At 33.0% G+C, this 20,829-nt stretch overlaps 1 protein-coding gene across 7 annotated transcripts in view; it reads left to right on the top strand.

The window, feature by feature from the left end:
- The window catches only part of LOC124359964, a 52,241-nt gene extending 31,412 nt beyond the window's left edge, over positions 1-20,829 (top strand). For 5 of the 7 annotated variants that reach the window (XM_046813160.1, XM_046813163.1, XM_046813164.1 and 2 more), the window contains 5 exons: positions 618-866; positions 4,561-4,643; positions 9,712-9,877; positions 13,003-13,187; positions 19,409-20,829. In XM_046813160.1, coding sequence (XP_046669116.1) covers positions 618-866; positions 4,561-4,643; positions 9,712-9,877; positions 13,003-13,164 — 660 coding nt within the window. In that variant the 3' untranslated portion in view covers positions 13,165-13,187; positions 19,409-20,829. Of the gene's footprint in view, positions 1-617; positions 867-4,560; positions 4,644-9,711; positions 9,878-12,351; positions 12,418-13,002; positions 13,188-19,408 lie in introns of all 7 variants that reach the window. The other 2 variants (XM_046813165.1, XM_046813161.1) reach the window with 2 other exon arrangements.

The following is a 20,829-nucleotide window of genomic DNA, read 5'->3' as shown; positions in this document are numbered from 1 at the left end:
GCAACACTCAAAAGGTTAATGTGACAATTCCCAAACCAGCAGCGACACATGCATACAATGTGACACTGGCCTTAAGTTTTGCAACACTCAAAAGGTTAATGTGACAATTCCCAAACCAGCAGCGACACACACATGCAATGTAACACTGGCCTTAAGTTTTGCAACACTCAAAAGGTTAATGTGACAATTCCCAAACCAGCAGCGACACATGCATACAATGTGACACTGGCCTTAAGTTTTGCAACACTCAAAAGGTTAATGTGACAATTCCCAAACCAGTAGCGACACACACATGCAATGTAACACTGGCCTTAAGTTTTGCAACACTCAAAAGGTTAATGTGACAATTCCCAAACCAGCAGCGACACATGCATACAATGTGACACTGGCCTTAAGTTTTGCAACACTCAAAAGGTTAATGTGACAATTCCCAAACCAGCAGCGACACACGCATACAATGTGACACTGGCCTTAAGTTATAACTAGCATTACCTGTCAAATGTCACTTCTGAACAACAACAACAATGTTAAAATTTATTCATACATAAGTCTTTGTATTGAATTATAACGTCTTCTCTGAGTTATCATAAAATGATGACATTACTTTTCTGTTTTAGTTTTTCTTCTCCCCGTGCATAGAAAAGGAATCATCCTTAACATGGTATCACTACTCAGATTATAATGGGTCTTACATATCGCATGTTTGGTATGAAATAAAAAAAGATATAAATTATGATGATGATGATTTGGAAACAGTCAAGCAGATGTTTAATGAGATATTTATTATGACTTATAAGAACTACTTCGAGGGTGTTGCTGATTTTGAGAAACGGCTTCATGACATGCTAAAGAACTACAAATGTTCCGTAAGTATTTTAATGTTTGCTATAAAAAAAACTCTTGATTATATATGAAAACTCTAATATTGATATCAAGGAATATTTTATCCTTGAGTTATAAAATAATATTGAGTGGGTGGCTCTTAATGTGTTATATGTTTTTTTTCTCTTCTTGTGTTATTTGAGAAACATGAAAAAAATCTATCTTATATTACAAATAATAGTAAATTATGACTATATGGAGATTAAGCAAATTAAAAAGTTTCTGTAATTCTGTAAAAATTGTGTATAAGTAGTTGAAATTATATATGCAATATAACTAGTTAATCTGAAAAAGATTTAGCAGCAAAATACTTCATTTATATCATGAGAAATCTGAACTTACACTTTTTAAAACTAAAACAATTATCACTTTGACATTCTGATAGAAGACTCAGAAATTGGAATACACAAAAAGTAAAGTAAATTTTCTATGATTGATCATTGGTTGCCACCTGAGCTGGGATGAAAACATTAAATTTGTGGTTTGTGCAATTAATGCTATATTTTAGGCAAAAGTATTTTTATGTAGTGGTGAAGACGTGTTGAAGAGATTTATTGTGCATACATACACTCACACAATGCTTATGATCAGCCATTTTTAGTAGTACAGCAGAAAAAAATTTAACTCACATCTCAAAAATGTAAACCAGGCGGTTAAAATTATCTTATAAAGTCAGGAACAGCACTACCCTGGGGGCAGCAAATGTGCAAACTAGGGGGGTTGGAGAAAAGAAAGAAAATAATAATGGAAATACTCTATAACTAAGATTTTTCTAAAGCTATTTTAAATATAAAATACCACCTCACAATTACTTGTTTAACTATAAACTGTAATATCTAGTGTCACAGTAATTTAATAATAAGAATTACTTGGTGTCATGTAGAGGCAGTGAGACAACAAGAGTGTAGTGTGTTTGTCTTTGTGAAATGTGGAGGGATTCGGTAGAGTGATGTGTGCCACCAGCCGGTGCTCTAATACTTGGTACTCCGGTACGGCACATTAAGTGTCAGTTAGCATCTGCCAAGTACATTTCAGTACTTCAGTTGTCACTTTGACAATGTACCTGGGTATGTATTCTGTACATAGTGCATGTGCGACAAAGATAAGATTGATTGAGTAAACAGAACTGATACCGGTATGGATCTTTGTGACACACCTCTTGCTATGTATACTTTGTAGTATACATTTCCTTCTCAGTACAATTTTTTTTTTTATTTCTCCTAAAGTTGACTGTGGGATGGATAGTTGATACTTTACTGCAGTATATTGTTGGATTCTGAATGGTCATTGATGGTTTCTACCAAATCAGCTAGTATTGTGTTACTTGACTTTTCAGCAGTAAGTCTGCACTGAATGCTGTTGGTGTACTAGTCAGGTATTCACCTGTCTTCCACCTTCCAAGTTCGTGTGATAATGTGTTGTTCAGTGCTCTTGGTTCTGTTCAGTGACATTGCTCTGTTACCAGTGGAGCTAGAATGGTTTACAGATGGTTTTAAAGCAGAAAGTGGCACCCTGGAATTGTGGGAGTGAGACCATGTAGGGAACTGGTGGTCTCTATGGGTCCTTATCCCATTGTCTTTCAAGCAGAAGTTACAGCCATAATGGAATGTGCTCATGAGAATCTTCGTCTTACGATTAGCATTTTCACAGATAGCCAGGCAGCATTACGTCAGCGTTAGGGCTCGACGTCTTAACATGATGGGATCTCATCCGTTCGGTGGTATTTTTAAGTGTGAATCCTTTAGGGCTGTCTCGAAGTGGGTTCACGCTGAACATGAGAGAAGTTGGAGGCTGCATCTGGATCTAAGAATGAGCAGAATGGTTTTGCAGTCGCCTTCCCCCAGGGTGGCTGGATGCACAATGCAGAGTAAATTGTCGGAACCACTTGTCACGAGTCAGTTTGCTCCTACAATTTTGTTTAACATCTACTTCTCTATGCATTTGAATGTGCCGCTGCATACTGACGGTTTGTATTAAAACCATGCAACTGCCTGTCTCAGGACATCATACACCACTTGAAACAGTCATGGAATACTAACTAAAATTTTATGTCTCATAACAACCATTGGAAGCAAAAGGTCCGTCCATGCACGTACTACGGCAAATTAATATAACCTTACTCTAGTCTCGTGTATCGTATGTTTGTGTTGTTTTGTGTCACATGTTCCTTTCAAAATGCTAGAAGTTATTGATGAATTGGTATGTGGACAAACTTTTGGTAATGGACAAAGCTAGTGCTTTAAGACATTACTAGTAATGATCATCTGAACCAGGTTAACAAATGAAACAGGTTAACAAATTTAAATACTGTATCAATTGAACAAGAGCATTAAAATCTCATTTATCGTAATCAGTATATTTGCAGCACAAATCTACAAAAGTTAACAAATACAAGTACTATATCAATTGAACATCAAAGAGCATACAAATTTCATTTGACATAATCAATATATTTGCAGTCAAAAATCTTAAAAAGTTAAATTGCATTGAGTTCAAAAATAATATTCATTCCTTTTTTATCACATGGTGATTTATTATAAAGTTTCCATGCAGAGTTTAGTGGGCTTTTTAAAAGTTTTCTTTGTTTATTTTGTAAAAACAGCTAGTGGGTGGTCTTAACTTGAAAGAATGTCCAATATTAGTTCTGTTGGTTGTGCCATTGTGAAAATAGTAATTAATATTATTAATGTCCTAATATAATCATAGCAACATTAACATATTGTAATTTTTTTAATCAACCTAATTTAACTGCAGATATAAAAATTTTCATGTATAAAATTGTTTTGGTTTGCCATCTTACTAATAAACAAGTTATAAACTTAATTTCTTCTGAATTATTTAGAAGCAGCAAAAATGTAAATTTTTTAGTTGACAGTTGGATTGGTGGGAAAGGGCGGCAATTTTAGGACTTGGCCCCTCTGAAAAAAATGTGTAGCTGCGACTGTGGGTCAGACTTGGAAACGATAACTTAATGGATGATTTAATGGATGAGATCACCATTCCCTCTGTTGTGATGCTGCTAATCCCATCGTCATGGAGACAGTGTACAGGTTTCAAATATGTTGCCTTATCAATCAGGTGCTCACATGGGAGCAGCCAAGGTATTTGGCAGACTTCACTATTGAGGAGAGGTAGCTCTCCGCAACACACATCAGAACAACCAGCTTCACTCACTTCACAAGAGTGACGCTGGGAATTTGGAGAAGATGATTCTCCTGCTTTGGTCTGAAGCTGTACAATGGCCTTTTCTGTAATGTTAAAGCACTCAAGAGACATTGTTTTAAAAATAGGGCAGTCAAGTATTTTTTGTCCCAAATTTAGTAAGTATAATTTATGTCAAGAAACATAGTACAAATTGACTATCGCTCACAATAAGAGGCATTTTGCTATTATAAAGTTGTTATTACTAGCAAAAAAGTGGTTCCTAGACTTTCATTCACTTCATTTCATCACTCCTGGGATCATTTCTTGTGTTTAATAAGAAATCTGCCATTAAAAATGTTAACAGATTATGGTCTCTATAAAAAGGAATCAATATTGATAACATTACATAATAAGTTGCTGTTTAACTGAAAATTATTAGTTTTTATTCAAAATTGTGTCAATGAGAAATTTTGTTTGTTAAGATAAGTTTGTATTAGATTATTATACACTCATAATTTCATTTTACTTTTTTAGGAAGAAAAAAAACAAAATTGGATTTTCCAACGGTGTCAAGAAAGAAATATGAGAATTGTTTCAAATTCAGATAGGATTATTTCGTAAGTGATCCTTATTTTTACAGTATCTAAAACTAACTATAAAATATGCTTTTGTTTCGGTGTATATATTCCTACTGATGTCTGATGAATAAAAAATGTTTATCATCTTTACAATAACTCTTGTTATTACATGTTATTTTGTATCTTATCACATAGTGGGCGTACAAAGTTTTAAGTAGTATACAACAATGTGGGAACAATTGTGAACACGACAACTACCGTAGTTCTTAATACATTCGACAATAACGCTTGTTATTACATGTTATTTTGTATCTTGTAAGATTTTCAGATAGTAGGTACGCGTACAAAGTTTTAAGTAGTATACAACAATGCGGGAACAACTTAGAACAGGTTATGCAATTTCATAATAGCACAAAAACATAATCCATATTCAAACTATGCTCTCCATAAATCTAAATAACATTACAAACATATCCCTTCCAGTTCAGTCATAATAAAGGGGATTTTTCATGTGGCCGTCAGCTCTAAATGTCTAACTGAAGATGCATTATTAGTTGAGATGTTAATTCGCACAACACTGATGGCACAACTCTCAATGTTGGCATGTTAATATAATTGTGACACTTTCAAACATTTGAACACTCCACAATCTTAAAACCTTACAAGGTGAAAACTGTTACAAACGTAAAAGATGTAAATATACTCATTTATAATGGCTAAATTGTATATTTATATAACTTGAAACGGCCACTATCTTAAAACGTTTCATTGGTCGGGACTGGCTAACGAATTCAGTGAAGCTATTTGTAAATACTGTCTGTGCACCACATTTAGTCAGATGGTATTAAGAACTACGGTAGGTGTCGTGTTCACAGTTGTTCCCGCATTATTATATACTACTTAAAACTTTGTACGCCCACTATCTGAAAATCCTAAAAAGATACAAAATAATATGTAATAACCAGCGTTATTGCCGAATGTATTAAGAACTACGGTAGTTGTTGTGTTCACAGTTGTTCCTGCATTATTGTATACTACTTAAAACTTTGTACGCGTACCTACTATCTGAAAATCTTACAAGATACAAAATAACATGTAATAAAAAGCGTTATTGCCGAATGTATTAAGAACTACGGTAGTTGTTGTGTTCACAGTTGTTCCCGCATTATTATATACTACTTAAAACTTTGTACGCCCACTATCTGAAAATCCTAAAAAGATACAAAATAATATGTAATAACCAGTGTTATTGCCGAATGTATTAAGAACTACGGTAGTTGTTGTGTTCACAGTTGTTCCTGCATTATTGTATACTACTTAAAACTTTGTACGCGTACCTACTATCTGAAAATCTTACAAGATACAAAATAAATGTAATAAAAAGCGTTATTGCCGAATGTATTAAGAACTACGGTAGTTGTTGTGTTCACAGTTGTTCCCGCATTATTATATACTACTTAAAACTTTGTACGCCCACTATCTGAAAATCCTAAAAAGATACAAAATAATATGTAATAACCAGCGTTATTGCCGAATGTATTAAGAACTACGGTAGTTGTTGTGTTCACAGTTGTTCCTGCATTATTGTATACTACTTAAAACTTTGTACGCGTACCTACTATCTGAAAATCTTACAAGATACAAAATAACATGTAATAACCAGCGTTATTGCCGAATGTATTAAGAACTACGGTAGTTGTTGTGTTCACAGTTGTTCCCGCATTATTATATACTACTTAAAACTTTGTATGCCCACTATCTGAAAATCCTAAAAAGATACAAAATAATATGTAATAACCAGCGTTATTGCCGAATGTATTAAGAACTACGGTAGTTGTTGTGTTCACAGTTGTTCCTGCATTATTGTATACTACTTAAAACTGTACGCCCACTATCTGAAAATCCTAAAAAGATACAAAATAATATGTAATAACCAGCGTTATTGCCGAATGTATTAAGAACTACGGTAGTTGTTGTGTTCACAGTTGTTCCTGCATTATTGTATACTACTTAAAACTGTACGCCCACTATCTGAAAATCCTAAAAAGATACAAAATAATATGTAATAACCAGCGTTATTGCCGAATGTATTAAGAACTACGGTAGTTGTTGTGTTCACAGTTGTTCCCGCATTATTATATACTACTTAAAACTTTGTATGCGTACCTACTATCTGAAAATCTTACAAGATACAAAATAACATGTAATAACAAGCGTTATTGTAAATGGCCTGAGAATTCTAAAACACTCTTTTTGTTTTGTGCTATAATGCATTACTGATATGTAACCATTCCTTTTCCAAACTTTAAATGGCCGCCATCTTGACATGTTTTTGGTTAAGACTGGCAAATGAACCTCATCCAAGCTACGTGTAAATATTGCTTCAGTACCAAGTTTAGTCTGGATAGTATAGTAATTACGGAAGTTATCATGTTCACGATATCACATTATATGGCCTAAGATCATACATACATATACTGGGTGTCCCATGAATAGGTTTAAACGTTTAATTTTATATTACTTGCCCATTTATGCACCGAACATTTTCAAACTACACAATTCATTAAATAGGTTTTAAAAATATTCTGTGAAAATTTCAGCGCTCTAGCAATTTTGAAACAAAATGGTGGCATTTTGAAAAACTATACTTTAAAAACAGTATTTTTGGTTTTGTAAAATTATTTGTTGTAATATTCTAGAGAAATAAATCAGAAAATTAGAACATAGCCTATTAACCCTTTTAACCCCGACGTCCGTACTATACGGACGTCGTAAAAATGGCGTCAACTCCCGACGTCCGTATAGTGCGGACGTGCACTTTTTATTACTTTACTGGCCACCTATTTCACCAAATGCTTTGAAATTTCACAGACTTGTGCACAAAGATATTTTGCATCGAAATATATTAGTTTGTAATGGTTTGACTTCGTATTTTGTCAGTCTGTGACTGAGCAATTGCAGTTCGTCTCGACTGACTGCTCACGCTTGTTGCAGACAGCTGTATATCACGTGGTTGTGAATATTCCGTTTTCTTCACAGTTTTAGGTTAAAGCAGTATAAAGTACGGCAGTTAAAGTTTAGTTTATTATTTGTTTTATTTCAAAATGAGTAAAAGACATCGTTCAAAGTCTCCCGTAAGTGAAAATACAATAATTAGTAACCTAGTTGCAAATGGTGTGGATGTGATTAGTGACGACGATTTGAGTGATGGATATCTTGAAAATTTACATTTTGTAGTGATGTAAATATTGTTTTAAAACTTTTTTAAAATTTAGATTATGAACAGTTTTAGTTATTTTGTCAGAAATAACTTTGGTTTTATGTTTATTTTAAGTACTGTGAATTTCAAAGGTCTTGTTACATTGCCTTGCCCAGAAATGGCAAAAAGAAAAATTTAAACGGCTTTACAAAAATTGATGTTACTCAATTTGTAAATAAGGTAGGCCTATAATTTTTGTTTCCTTTTATTAAGGATTAAATATATCATAAATTAAATGGGTATTTTTGAGTCAAATATTTTTTTATCTATATGGTTTCCATGATCAAACTTGAAATTTTTTCATTTTTATTTATTTTTTATATATGTATATGCATTTAAAAAAAAATTACTTTCAAAATAATAATTTTATTTGTATATCTCTGTAAGCTACATGTATAAAGAAGTAAAACAAAAAAAGAATTACCTAAATATCTTAAAAAATAACTGAGTTATGCATTTTTTAGAAAACCCTTACATTTTGTCTGAAAATGGCTTGGGATTTCTGGCACATCACTTGATTTAATGGCCGGGGGTAAAAGGGTTAAAAACCTACAATTACAGGCTACAATTATACATGCTGTAAGTCATCCACAGCCACACACTGATAACAGTGCTTACCAATGAATCGTAAGCTCTTACAAAGAAATTCTGCGGTATCCAGAGAAGTTCCTCTTAAATTGATTGTTTTAATTCCTCATCATTATTGAAACTACGAGTATAAACTTGTTCCTTTAAGTGACCCTATAGAAAGAAATCACACACATTAAATCTGGTGATCGGAGTGGCCAATCTAAAAAATCACTTCCACGACCATGAAGGTTATCATCGCTTGACAGGATTTCCGAAATGAGGAGGAGCATCATCTTGTCGGAAGACTGCTTGATCTATTTCTGGAACCGTAAAGTGAGGCAAGACTCATATCTATTCCCAGTCATTGTACTGTCTGAAATGGCTACGAGAACAACATTTCACTCTCCTGTCCGGATCATCTTAAAGAAGATTATGGACTTGGTGACTTTGGAATACCAGTTTCAAGTTCAACCGTCCTTAGTGATATCGGTTTACCTGGAGAGTGGAGCATTGATGTGCATACTAGTACTTTTCTTTCCTCTTTCGATCGTCTTAGAGTACTTTTTTACGACGACACTTCTAGTTTCTAACAAAAGATTGTTCCACTTAGTTATTGTTGGATTGCTAGGTGGTTTAACTCCTGGGCAGGCAACCTGAAATTATCTAATTGCTTTTGTAATGTTACCATAAGCAATTGCCCATGCACAACACTTCACTTTTTGTTCAACATTAAAAGCCATTTCTCGAACTTCAATATCAGTAAAACTGTAATGGTGGAGGTTATGTTTTTATAGCACAATTAATATTCTTCAATCAAAAAGCTGTTTTCAACAATGAGCGTTATTAAACAGCTGTTATTTAAAACTGCAATGCAGTAATCAAATCAGGTAATTCAAGAAATTAATTTTTACAGAAAGCAAAATGGTAAAATTTTTAATATGTGACCATTTTGTTTCTACAATTGCTAAAGAGCTTTAATTTTCACAGAATATTTTTAAAACCTACTTTATTAATTGTGTAGAGTTTGAATATAAAATGAAACGTTTAAACCTCTTCGTGGGACACTCTGTATATAGATATATACTTTTTTGCAGAATTTTATGCATTTCTGACTTATCGATACAGAAAAAGTTTCCCATGCAAACAAAAAAATGCTTATTGTTTTTGTAGACAAAGATACCAGAACACTGTTCCAATACGTTGCATCTCAAATTGAGCATTATATGTACTTTATATTAAACTTAACAGTGTTGTAAGAAATTGTTTCTTATGTTACAGAGCTTTTTCCTTTCAACATTTAGCCCAAGACACTGTGAAGACTTGTGTAGAATATTTATTTAACTATTACGATGATGAATTGATGATGTTTTTATGCCAATTACTTCAGGCACTGAAGAAAGAGTTTCTGGGAATATGGAGTAGAATTGTAGGGGTCGATAAAGAGGTAAAATGTTTATTTTCTATGTTCTTTGAAGTTATTAATGTTTTGCACCATTTGAGGTTACTAGCAGAACAATAAAATGTGTAGTTTATAAGTAAATTTGTTTTTTAAGTATCTTAATATTCATTGAAAACCTTGGGCATTATAAAAAAATAGTATGGTGTTAAGTAAACATGATATTCTGCACAGTTAAATACTCAAGAATCTGTGCAAACTTGGTAGTAGCATGGTGTCAGTATATAACCTAGAGCCTTAAACCATTTTGAGTGCCGGTCGTTTTATGCACTTAAACATTCTTTTATTTTATAACTTCACTGTAGGTGACAATACAATATAAACTAAACTAATAAAATAGACTAATAATATAGACTAAACAATATAAAACTTATGTTGTTTAGTTTGAATTAAATTTAGGGATGTTTTTATTTAATTAAGCATTAAGTTTAATCAATGAGTGAGCGAGAGAGATCAGCTGTTGACGAATTCTAAATTTATTACGGTCAATCCACCATTGCCGCTCGGCTGGCCAGCAGCGGGGTTGCTCATTTTGTACCGGTGTGGTCGTTGTCTCGACCTACCTCTCTTCTACATTACTCCTGTGTGTCTTCTGCTCATCATTCTCCTGTTTTGTTTACCTATTTTTATTTTATACCTTGTTCACCATTTATGTCCCCCGTTGTGCATGCTAAAGCGTATGTTCCCCCGCGAATGTGGACTATCCGTCAGTGTGGACTTCCGGAGACCCTCGTGGAAGCTTCTCTGATCTTATACAACTGGTCCAGGGGCTCCTCTTGTGGCGGTACTCGTGAAAGACAACATCTTCTTGACACATTCTATTATCCTACTCTCACATTGTCTCCTTTAACATTTTTGGAAGCTGGAGACCCCGACTGGTCCTCCGCATGTTTCTGAAAAATAATTATTATCAAATAATTGATTGATTAATTTTATTTCTTTTCTCTCACGTTACATTGTTTGATCCTCTGGGTCTCGTAAACGATGCCTCTTTTTCGTAAACATAAAAGTGTTTGATCCTTGGAGGCTGGATGTCTCTCTTTCTTGAACTTAAAATTGTTTGGTACTCCGGACCGGCTGCTATAGAATCACACTCTGGATTTACATATAACTTACTTCATATGCCAATTTTATTTTGATGTAAAACTGTTTGATGTTTACATGTAACGAATAGGACCAAGTCTTTAATGGCTATTATAAAAAGTTACCAGACCGCTAATCATGAAAGTAAGCAATTAAGGTAATTTGATTGTCACTCACATAAATTAATGTATGACTTTGTTGTGCTATTGCTTTACCGTTTTCTCATTCTTTCGCACTCATTGTTTGAACAATATAGAGTATGCACTCTCTATAGCAGAGGTTCTCAAACTGTGTGCAGGGCACACTGGTGTGCCGCGAGGCCGGCCAAGTGTGCCGTAGAACTCAAGGAAAATTAATTTAATTTAAAAGGTCCAAAAAAATAATTCCTAGCCGATGACTAAGAAATTGGGCAGACTTGAAATAGATTTTGTTTATAGAACTGACTGTACATGTCAGCCGTGCACACAGCTGAGTCATGGTGCCGTGGCTACTTGCTACTACCAAACTCTACTGTACAAGTGTGGGTAGGGGTGGATGACTCTTGAGCACATGTTGCGGAAAGTCCCTGGGCCTGGCCAGTTAGTTCCCGTTCCTTCCTCTGTCGTCATTACAGACTGTCATCGTGTTTATTTGCGACTAGATATCTGTTATTATAGTATATTATTAATTTTTATTTACTTCTAAAATTTATTTTAACGAATAAATTTGTGATTAAAAAACATACAGTAAGTGAAGATGAAAGTGAAGTGGACTCAGTTTCAGTTCATTCTGAGAACCGCAGTGAAACTGTTAGTGTTTCCAAACAACCCTTGCAAAATGTGATAGGCCTACCACCGGCATCCTCAAAAACGATTCAAAGTTAACTGCACGGAAGTATCAAGAAAATTATTTATCTTTTGGATTTACTTCAATATTAAATGACGGAGTGCCTGTACCTCAGTCTGTAATCTGCGGAGAACGGCTATCTGATGAAACAATGGTTTCAAGTAAACTAAAACGTCATTTTACTACTAAACATAAATTTGCAGCTGACAAGCCCCTGGAATATTTCAAGAGAATTTTATCTGGGGAGACAAGCCAGGCTAAAGTTTTTACTAAACAAAAAACAATAGCCGAATGTTTCCTACATAGAGAAGCTCTGGTTGCCAAATCTTTGGCTCCTAGAATAAAAGTAACATTCAACCAAGTTTTAAAAATGGTAAATTATTTTAAAAGTAAACCACTGAAGTGCAGGGTGTTCAAAAATATGTGCACCGCTATGGATTCTGAACACATGTAGCTTCTTCGTCACACAGAGGTAAGATGGCTGTCTTGAGGACGAGTTCTGAACAGATTTTATGAATTGAAAGACGAGTTACTAATGTTTTTTACATGTGAAGGGTCAGAATATGCAGATATACTTAACGAAGACTCTTGGTTCACAACCACCATGTGATTCCTGACAGGTGTGTCATAATGCTTTGGTATGATTTGTTTATTTTTAACCTAGTTTGTAATTATTTATTAGGTTAGTTATTTACCTGAAGAAGAGATCAGATTGCAGATCTCGAAAACGTATTGTTACTGATTTTTTGTTTCACTGAACAATGGCAAATGTCCAGAAAAATCCTGTTTTCTTCACAATCCTTCCTCCTACCACCGAGTGGAGAGGTGCTGTGGTGGGCTGGACACAACTGGTTGCTCAAGGTTTCATCATGAGTCTTATTTCATGATTATAAAGTGGTGATTATACTAAATAATAAGTTATTTTTTAAATATGTTATTGCTTTCACCAGGATTTTTAATTCACCATCCAGCTTCTACTTAAAATTTTGTTACTGACAGAGTATCATGGAACCCCCTTAACGTGGGATTTATTTCTCTACCCTCTCCCTGATTTCTCGGTAGTTGCCCGAAATGGTAAGCTGCACAGGGATCCAGAAATGTTCTCTCCACCCTTACTTTTACCTACCAGTTTCCAGAAATGGGGGCAAATGATATTTAAAAGCTAACTTGAAATAATGTAACTAATGTTGACATGATTGTTCCAGTGTGTGGAATCCTATTGTCAAAGACTGTATGGATTAGTGGATAATCCAGACTTGTCAATGAAAGTAAAGTCAACAATACAGAAAATGCAAGAAAAATTTATAATTAAAGATCTTGCTACTGATAGACTAAGAGTATGTTATGGACAGAGAAGGATAATTTAAATTTCCACATGATTAAGCAGATGGTAAGCTTATTACTTTTGAGCTGCACTATTCTTATATTTTTGATAATGTGTCTGTACTGTATTACTAGAGACTAATAATAGTATTAGAATCCCGATCCATATGGGAGAAGTGTGCTATGTGTCAGGTTGACAGCCCACCTAGATTGTGCTGCACTGCACCACCTCCTCTACCCAGTACTTCCTCATCCCTTACCCTCAACCTCCCCTACATCACCATATTGCTCTTCTCATCCCTTCTTTGCTGGTTTGTTAACAGAATAGATCACTAGAGTAAAAATTCTCGCCGGCCTCAGATTTCAACATACGATTTACCAATCTACTTCTATTATTATTCTCTGATATTACTAAATAATGGCGTATCCTAGGTTTAGCCCTAACCTATCACTTCATATTTTATTGGTAGACATTTTTTTGAACGTTATCGTATTTAGAGAAAGTTTGGAAAAAGAGAACTTAAATTTTTAGAAATCGTTAAATATATTAAATGAGAAAAAAAGGTTTCTTGTACTTATTATAGTGTTTATACCCACCTCATCATATATTTAATACAACGCATAAAGGTATGGTCTTATGCTGTGATAAATAACATAAACAAACTATCATATGTCCCAGAGCCAAGAGCAAATTCACATTGTATAAGCACACACAACCTATCAAAACCAGAATCAGGTTTAAAAATATCAAATAGTAATTTATAATTTTAATCACAATGTTTCAGCTTGACACCTAAAACCAAACATCAGATGAATTAAAGTCTAATCAGCTTAGCCAATCTTATGAAGACCAACCATTTGGCTTAAAACTGCGGTTTTCAGTTTCTTTATCGCATTGGCTGATGGTGATATAAGTATTATGTATATGGCTAGTGGTTGGTTCTAATATTTTTAAACTTAAAAAATAATGTTTCAAGAAAACATATTCAATATTTTAACCATTTTGCATTCAATTTCTTCCTTTAGAAGAAAATTCTTTACAAATTTTACGGCAAATTAGACTGTTTACTTAGGCAATGAAAATTGGCTTTTGTACCTACTCATATCTGAGTGGAGGTCCTGTCTGGATATACCTTAAAATCGGTTTTTAGTTTTAATAAATATTAAATATCCCTGAACATAGTACGTACCAGATATATGTTCGTAATATTTGTATCATCGTATTTGTAAAAAAAATACTATTTCCTTACCTATTGATACTGTGAAATTGCTTCCAATTATCTAAAAAGATAATTTGGTTGGAAGGAACAAATGAAAATCAATCCCAGGTCAATATTTTGGTTTTTTTCTGAGCATTTAATACTGAAAATACATGAAGTTATATTATGAAGTTATATATAGTTATATTTAAAACTAGTGTAAATGAAATGTTCAATGCTTTTATGCTCACAGTTCGGTATTACTTTAATTTAAGCTTTAATAAACAGGTTTAAGATTAAAAGGAAAAATACAGTAAATATTGGTTTTAAGGCTAATGTAGAGTGGTACACTGATGAGCTGTGTGCTAAAAAAGATAGGCTTCACTTACTTTATGAACATTTGAAATCTTCAAAAGGGCATGAGTTTGAAATGTATAATGTATTTGTACAAATCTGAAAAAAAAAGATTATCGCAAGCAAATTAAACACACAAAAAAAACAATATAATTCTAAACTAGTAAAGGAGTCAGGAAATCAGAGCAAAACCCTTTGGCAGATTGTAAATAAAAGTAGGAAAGGTGAAACTAAAAACAAAAGACCCAAATATTTTTTCATCAGATGAATATAACAGGTTTTTTATTAACATTGCCAGTAATGTAAAGCCGAAATTAAACAGTGTAGCAGCTAATGGGCTTTAAAGCAATGCAGTATGTAAATAATTGCAAGGTACCTGAGCATATGGTAGGGTTAAGTTTTAGCTATGTAACTGAAAAAAATTGTCTTGGATGCAGTTAGTCATTTGTCTAGTAAGTATAGTAAGGACCATTATGGCTTGAGTAACGTTTTACTGAAAAAAATAATAGATTGTATTTTGAATCCTTTGACAAGGCTAATCAATTTATGTTTGGCCCAAGGAATTTTCCCAGATTGTTTAAAAATAAGCAAGGTCATTCCTATATTTAAGAAAGGTAAAAAAGATGACTTGAATAATTATAGGCCTATAACGGTAGTTCCTGTCTTTTCTAAGGTCTTAGAGTTAATCATAGGCAAACAATTAATGTTTTATTTTTGAATTGAATAGGCTAATATGTAACAATCAGTTTGGCTATAGAAATGGGTTATCTACCACACATGCCCTTATAAAAAGCTAGTTTGAGGGTATACATGATTGTTTTGAGGGTAAGGACCTTGCTGCGGTCACGTTCTGTGACCTCAGCAAGGCCTTTGATTGTGTTTCACACGATCTTATAGTTTCTAAGCTTGAGTATTTTAGGGTAAAGGGTGTGGCTCTTCAAATCTTTCAATCCTACCTTGAGAACAGAGTACAATATGTACAAGACAGTAATGAATCCTCATGTCTCTTGCCTGTCACGTGCGGTGTTTCCGCAGGGATCTGTTTTGGGTCCTTTATTATTTATTATTATGGTTAACGACCTCAGTAGTAATATTCCTGCGGAGATTATTCTCTATGCAGATGACACTACTGTCTTTAAATAGGCATGATAGTGAAAGTCTGGCATTAGAAAATGCTAAATATAATCAAACCCTCATTGAGAATTGGTTGGCTGCTAACGAACTAGTGTTAAACAAGGAAAAAAAACCAAAACTGTACTTTTTTCTCTTAAAGAAAAAAATATGAACTTAGATAGTCCAATGTTCTTAGGATTAACTTTAGACCCAACCCTTAATTGGCACCAACACATATCTGTCCTCAAAAGTAGGCTTAGCAAAAGCATTTACGCGTTAAAAAGGTTAAGTGGTGAGTTGGAAAGGGAAGGCCTAAGGCAGGCCTATTTTGGTTTATTTCATGCCCATATGTCTTATGGTTTAATAGTATGGGGTGGTGCTCCCAAGTCAGAAGATATATTTGTTGCACAAAAAAAAGCTATAAGAGTAATTACTGGTTCCCATAGATTAGCCCATTGTAAACAATTATTTATTGAATTAAGAATATTGACTTTACATTCCCTATACATATTTCAGTGTCTCATGTACTTGAGAGCTAATTTAGACAAGGTACATACAAGAAGCTCCATTCATTCCCACAATACTAGATCTGCAAATTTAATTAATTTACCACAAAATAGGGCTATTAAAAAGTGAAAGAAATCCCATAGTTATATCAAGCCGATTAATGAATAAGTTACCCGACCCAGTCAAGAATTTAGAAAATGATAAATTTAAAATCTGTATCATAAATTTTTTATTAAAAAAATCCGTTTTATAAAGTGGAAGAATTTCTTTCTGAGAGTTGGTCCGAATTGGATTTTAGCCTGACCTGACGCTTTCAAAGAATCTTTTGTCACTTTGTGCTAAACAAATATATGTTTTAAGTAAAAATAATATCTATTTATTGTAATGTCCAATGTGTTGTTTATTATAATGTTTAAGTTAGGCCTGTTGTAATTTATAAAATGCTATTTTGATTAAAATATTTACTAGTATTGTAATACTATATTGCTGTTATTTATATTATAGGGCCTACTGTAGTCTTAAAATAGTCCATTGGCTTAGGTTATATTTATGTAAACAATGGCTTGTGTGTAGAAATATTAATCTCATAGTTACATGACTTGCCTATGTATTATATGGAATATCTTGTGGTGAATAAAGATTCTATTCTATTCTATTCTATTCTATTCTATTCTATTGAATACTGTAGTAAATAGCGTACTTACCACTTGTCTTAAATAGTTTGTCAGTATGTCAGGGTTTATATATCAAGGTGCAACTGTACCATTTAAAAGAATAAAAGATGTAATAACATTTTAAGTTTCTTTAAGCCTTTCCAATGGTAAAATTAGGCATCGTGACTAGTACATAAGCACAACTTCAAACTCAAAATCTGCTAGAAAATTAAATTCTTAATAAAGATAGGCAGAAATTTTAATGAGTCTAGCAGTCAACGTGATTGTGGAAATCGAGAAGTATATGCAAAATTAGTGGTGAAAATAATATAGTATGAATATTTTTGATTGGAAGTACTAATGAAATGTCCTTGTAATACTTAGGCCAAAACTTATTTAAATAAGTAAGACAACACAGCAATGCCATGATCCACACAGCAGTCTATTACTGACTCTAGAGGCCATTATAGCTCCACCCAACACAGCGCTGCCATGGACCACATAGCAGTCTATCCCTGAGTTTAGAGACTATTATAGCTCCACCCAACACAGTGCTACCATGGACCACATAGCAGTCTATCCCTGAGTTTAGAGACTATTAGAGCTCCACCCAATACAGGAATGCCATGGGCGAAACAGCAGTGGTGTATCACTGCGGATTAGAGGCCATTAGAGGTCCACCAACTCTTGGTTTGAGACAACATTTTTAATTGTTCACAAGATTGGTTTAGTGCAACCAAAAGATAAACCAAAGAAACGTTCATCTGAACTCTACTTTTACTTGATTTAACTCTTTGTAAAACAAAAAGCCAAGAATATCATGTCACAGAGTCATTTTTAGACCTTCAAGTAAGTTGCTCGATTTTAAAAACTACAAGTTGTATCCTTTACTTTCTATTTATATGTGATAGATTATAAAATAAGCTTCCAAAATAACAATATTTATATTGCAATATTGATATTGCATTATATATGACTACATGCATAACATAAAACTAAAATTTGTGATCGTCTGCTAACTAGCAAAACTTTCAAATTTCCACCTTTCAACTAAAACTAGGCCTTTCCAACCCTACCATCAGAAGTTTACCATCAGGGGTTAAGAAATTGCAGCAATACATTAAGGTTAAATAACATTCATTATGGGAAAATAAAAAAGTTAAAGGCAACTGGAACTTTTTTTCCATCTATTCATATATAACATATCACACTAGTCATACAAATATGAACACTTTTTCGTCTATGAATTATAAAAATATTTGCTCTTTTATTTTTACTGGAAACTGACATCAATTAATCATGGATTTCATTGACCTCCCAACCACAACAAAAGTAGTTTTAACCCTTTGGGTGCCAATGTCCAATTGATTAGCTGTTCAGGGAAAAAATATTTAAAAATTTATTTACAAGTTTTTAAAGTTTGATTCAGCTGGTTTGGATTTGTCTTTAACTAAATTAGGACTATTTTACTAATTTTAAAGTTGGTATCACTGATGACCTTGACACGTATTTTAACTTATTTTACTCTTCTTTTATACTCCACACTTTCTTCAAAAATGTTTGACAATCTATTTTTCAAAAAATTAATTTTGTGATGAATATAAGATGTAACCACATTATCAATTAAAAAGATTTCCGATTGATAAAAACATTTTTGTTACAGCTTGTTTGGTCTAAAGTGATTATTTTATGTTAATTTATTTCTCCGTAGTTACTACCACTTGATACGTTTTACATACCAAATAAGTTTTATATATACCATGTAAATACCATATATATAATGTACTTTTAATTTACACTAATCCATGGGCAATTTAAAAAACTACAAAACAAAAAAGAAACCATTTAGTTTATGTAAAAACTAAGTGCAGTACAGAACGAAATGTAACACATTGTAAAAGTGTACAAGTGTGGCTTGGCAGTTTTGGGTGTTACCGGTCCTTGGGCGTTAGAGGTCACAGGTTGTGCAGGAGCCTCGGGCACTGGTGTCCAAAGGGTCAATATTCCTTGAGCCAAGACCCAATTTACATTATATACAGTAAGCCACTGTAAGGGTTTGTATGTGGTTAGCTGACTCTGATTGAGCATTTATTTATGTGCCTAATGGATGGTTTTATGTGTGTAAAGCTAAAGAATTAATCTGAAATAGGTACAATTCTATATATTTATCCTCCCATTTTGACACCCACCAAAACTGTCACGGTTGATCAATTTCCTTCTTAGGTTTGATATTGATTTCTCTATCAATATCAAGAAAAATCAGGTTGCAAACTAAGCTCCTGGACCGTAAGCCTTCTGGCTCAGAGCTTTCTCAAACATGTTGAGGAATTTGTTACTATACGATTGACTTACTGTTTAAAGAGTATATAACAAATAGTTAAGTACCATTAGTTAGTAATAATAAGTGCGCTAAAGAGCTATTTAAGTGGCATTTTATTGTTGTGTTCTCTTATGTTTTGCAGAATTTACGTCTTAGAAGAGATGTCTGGAAAGTGAGAATGGTGTCACTCATAAAGCAATTATTCATTTTAAAGGACTTGTATGTTTGCTACTCTGTTTAATGATAATTAGGTACTTAAGTTAACTGTGTGAACTGCTGATAATTTTATGATCAAGAAACTAAGTTTTTTGAGTAACATATTAGAAACAAGCATTGTTTTTTTCTGCTTTTATTGTGGTGCTTTGTTTTTAAAACAAACTTATGACATTAAATTATTATAAATAAACTATGTTATTATTTATATCAGCTAGTTATTTAATCCTAGTTGTACAAATATGTACCAAACAGTAAAATTTAGGTAATACTTTAGATAACCCTTCTTATCCCAGCCATTTTATCCAAAATATCTCCCAAAACTCCCAGCGATTTACTGCAATGTACGTATGTGCTAGCACTATTTTGCCGGTTTTGCAGACTTAAAAAAACTTTCGAACAATCTTAAATATTTTAATTTATTTTTATTCAGTGTGCAAGGTACTAAATTACACAGTAATAGATGTGGGAAATATATTATGCTGAAAATAAGTTGCATAACATTTTGTGAGTTTTTATTTCTGAAAGATGTGTTTATGTATAAAAAATAAGTACTCATATGATTATTTTATACAAAAGTAAAATTAAAATGAGAAACCTGACTAAAATAATTAATTCATCTCAGTCAATAAAAATTTTGGGATTTAATTAAAAATTAAAAGATTTTCTAGAATTAGTAGTAAAAGTAAAATTAATTAAAACACACTGGTGTAAAAGAAATATAAAAATGTAAAAAGTTCTAATAAAAATAACTAAATAGTGATGTCATATAAAAATGCAATGCTCACTCAACAACTATTTAGTTAGTTATTTACAACTAGCATTTAAAATAGCAAAGTTCAATGCTACTGGCTATAAATTCTGTACCATTTTTAAAATATTGTATAAAGTTTAGTTCACAACTCTATTTAAATGATTAATTTTTAGTGATTGTTTTGGTATAGCACAAGTGTAGTTTTAATTACTAAGCCATCAATTCTTGAATGTCAATAACAATGTTGTGATTTTATGCAGATGAGCAAAAATCTGTATGGATTGGATGGATGTTGGTATTGAATTACTATGGTATATATATTTAGTTTAATAGCAACCTATCACTAATTTTCTTTGTCTAATAAGTTTTTCGAAGATCCAAAACTTGTATTGATAAAATTCTTACCAAAAGTTAAAACTTGATGGATGCTAATCTAATTAGAATTGATTCTAAACTGGTGATTCAGAGAGAAGTCTTGGTTAATTGTTTAAAATCTGAAAATCAACCATTTCACTATTTGTGATTGAAGTTTGGAAAGCCCTGATAGAGGTGCTGAAATATAATATCAAGATAATTCAATAAATGTTGCTTATATA

The sequence above is a fragment of the Homalodisca vitripennis genome, chromosome 4 (assembly GCF_021130785.1).
Source record: "Homalodisca vitripennis isolate AUS2020 chromosome 4, UT_GWSS_2.1, whole genome shotgun sequence".
NCBI lineage: Eukaryota > Metazoa > Arthropoda > Insecta > Hemiptera > Cicadellidae > Homalodisca > Homalodisca vitripennis.
The sequence above is the reverse complement of the archived record's forward strand: the minus strand, read 5'-3'. Positions and strand labels throughout refer to the sequence as shown.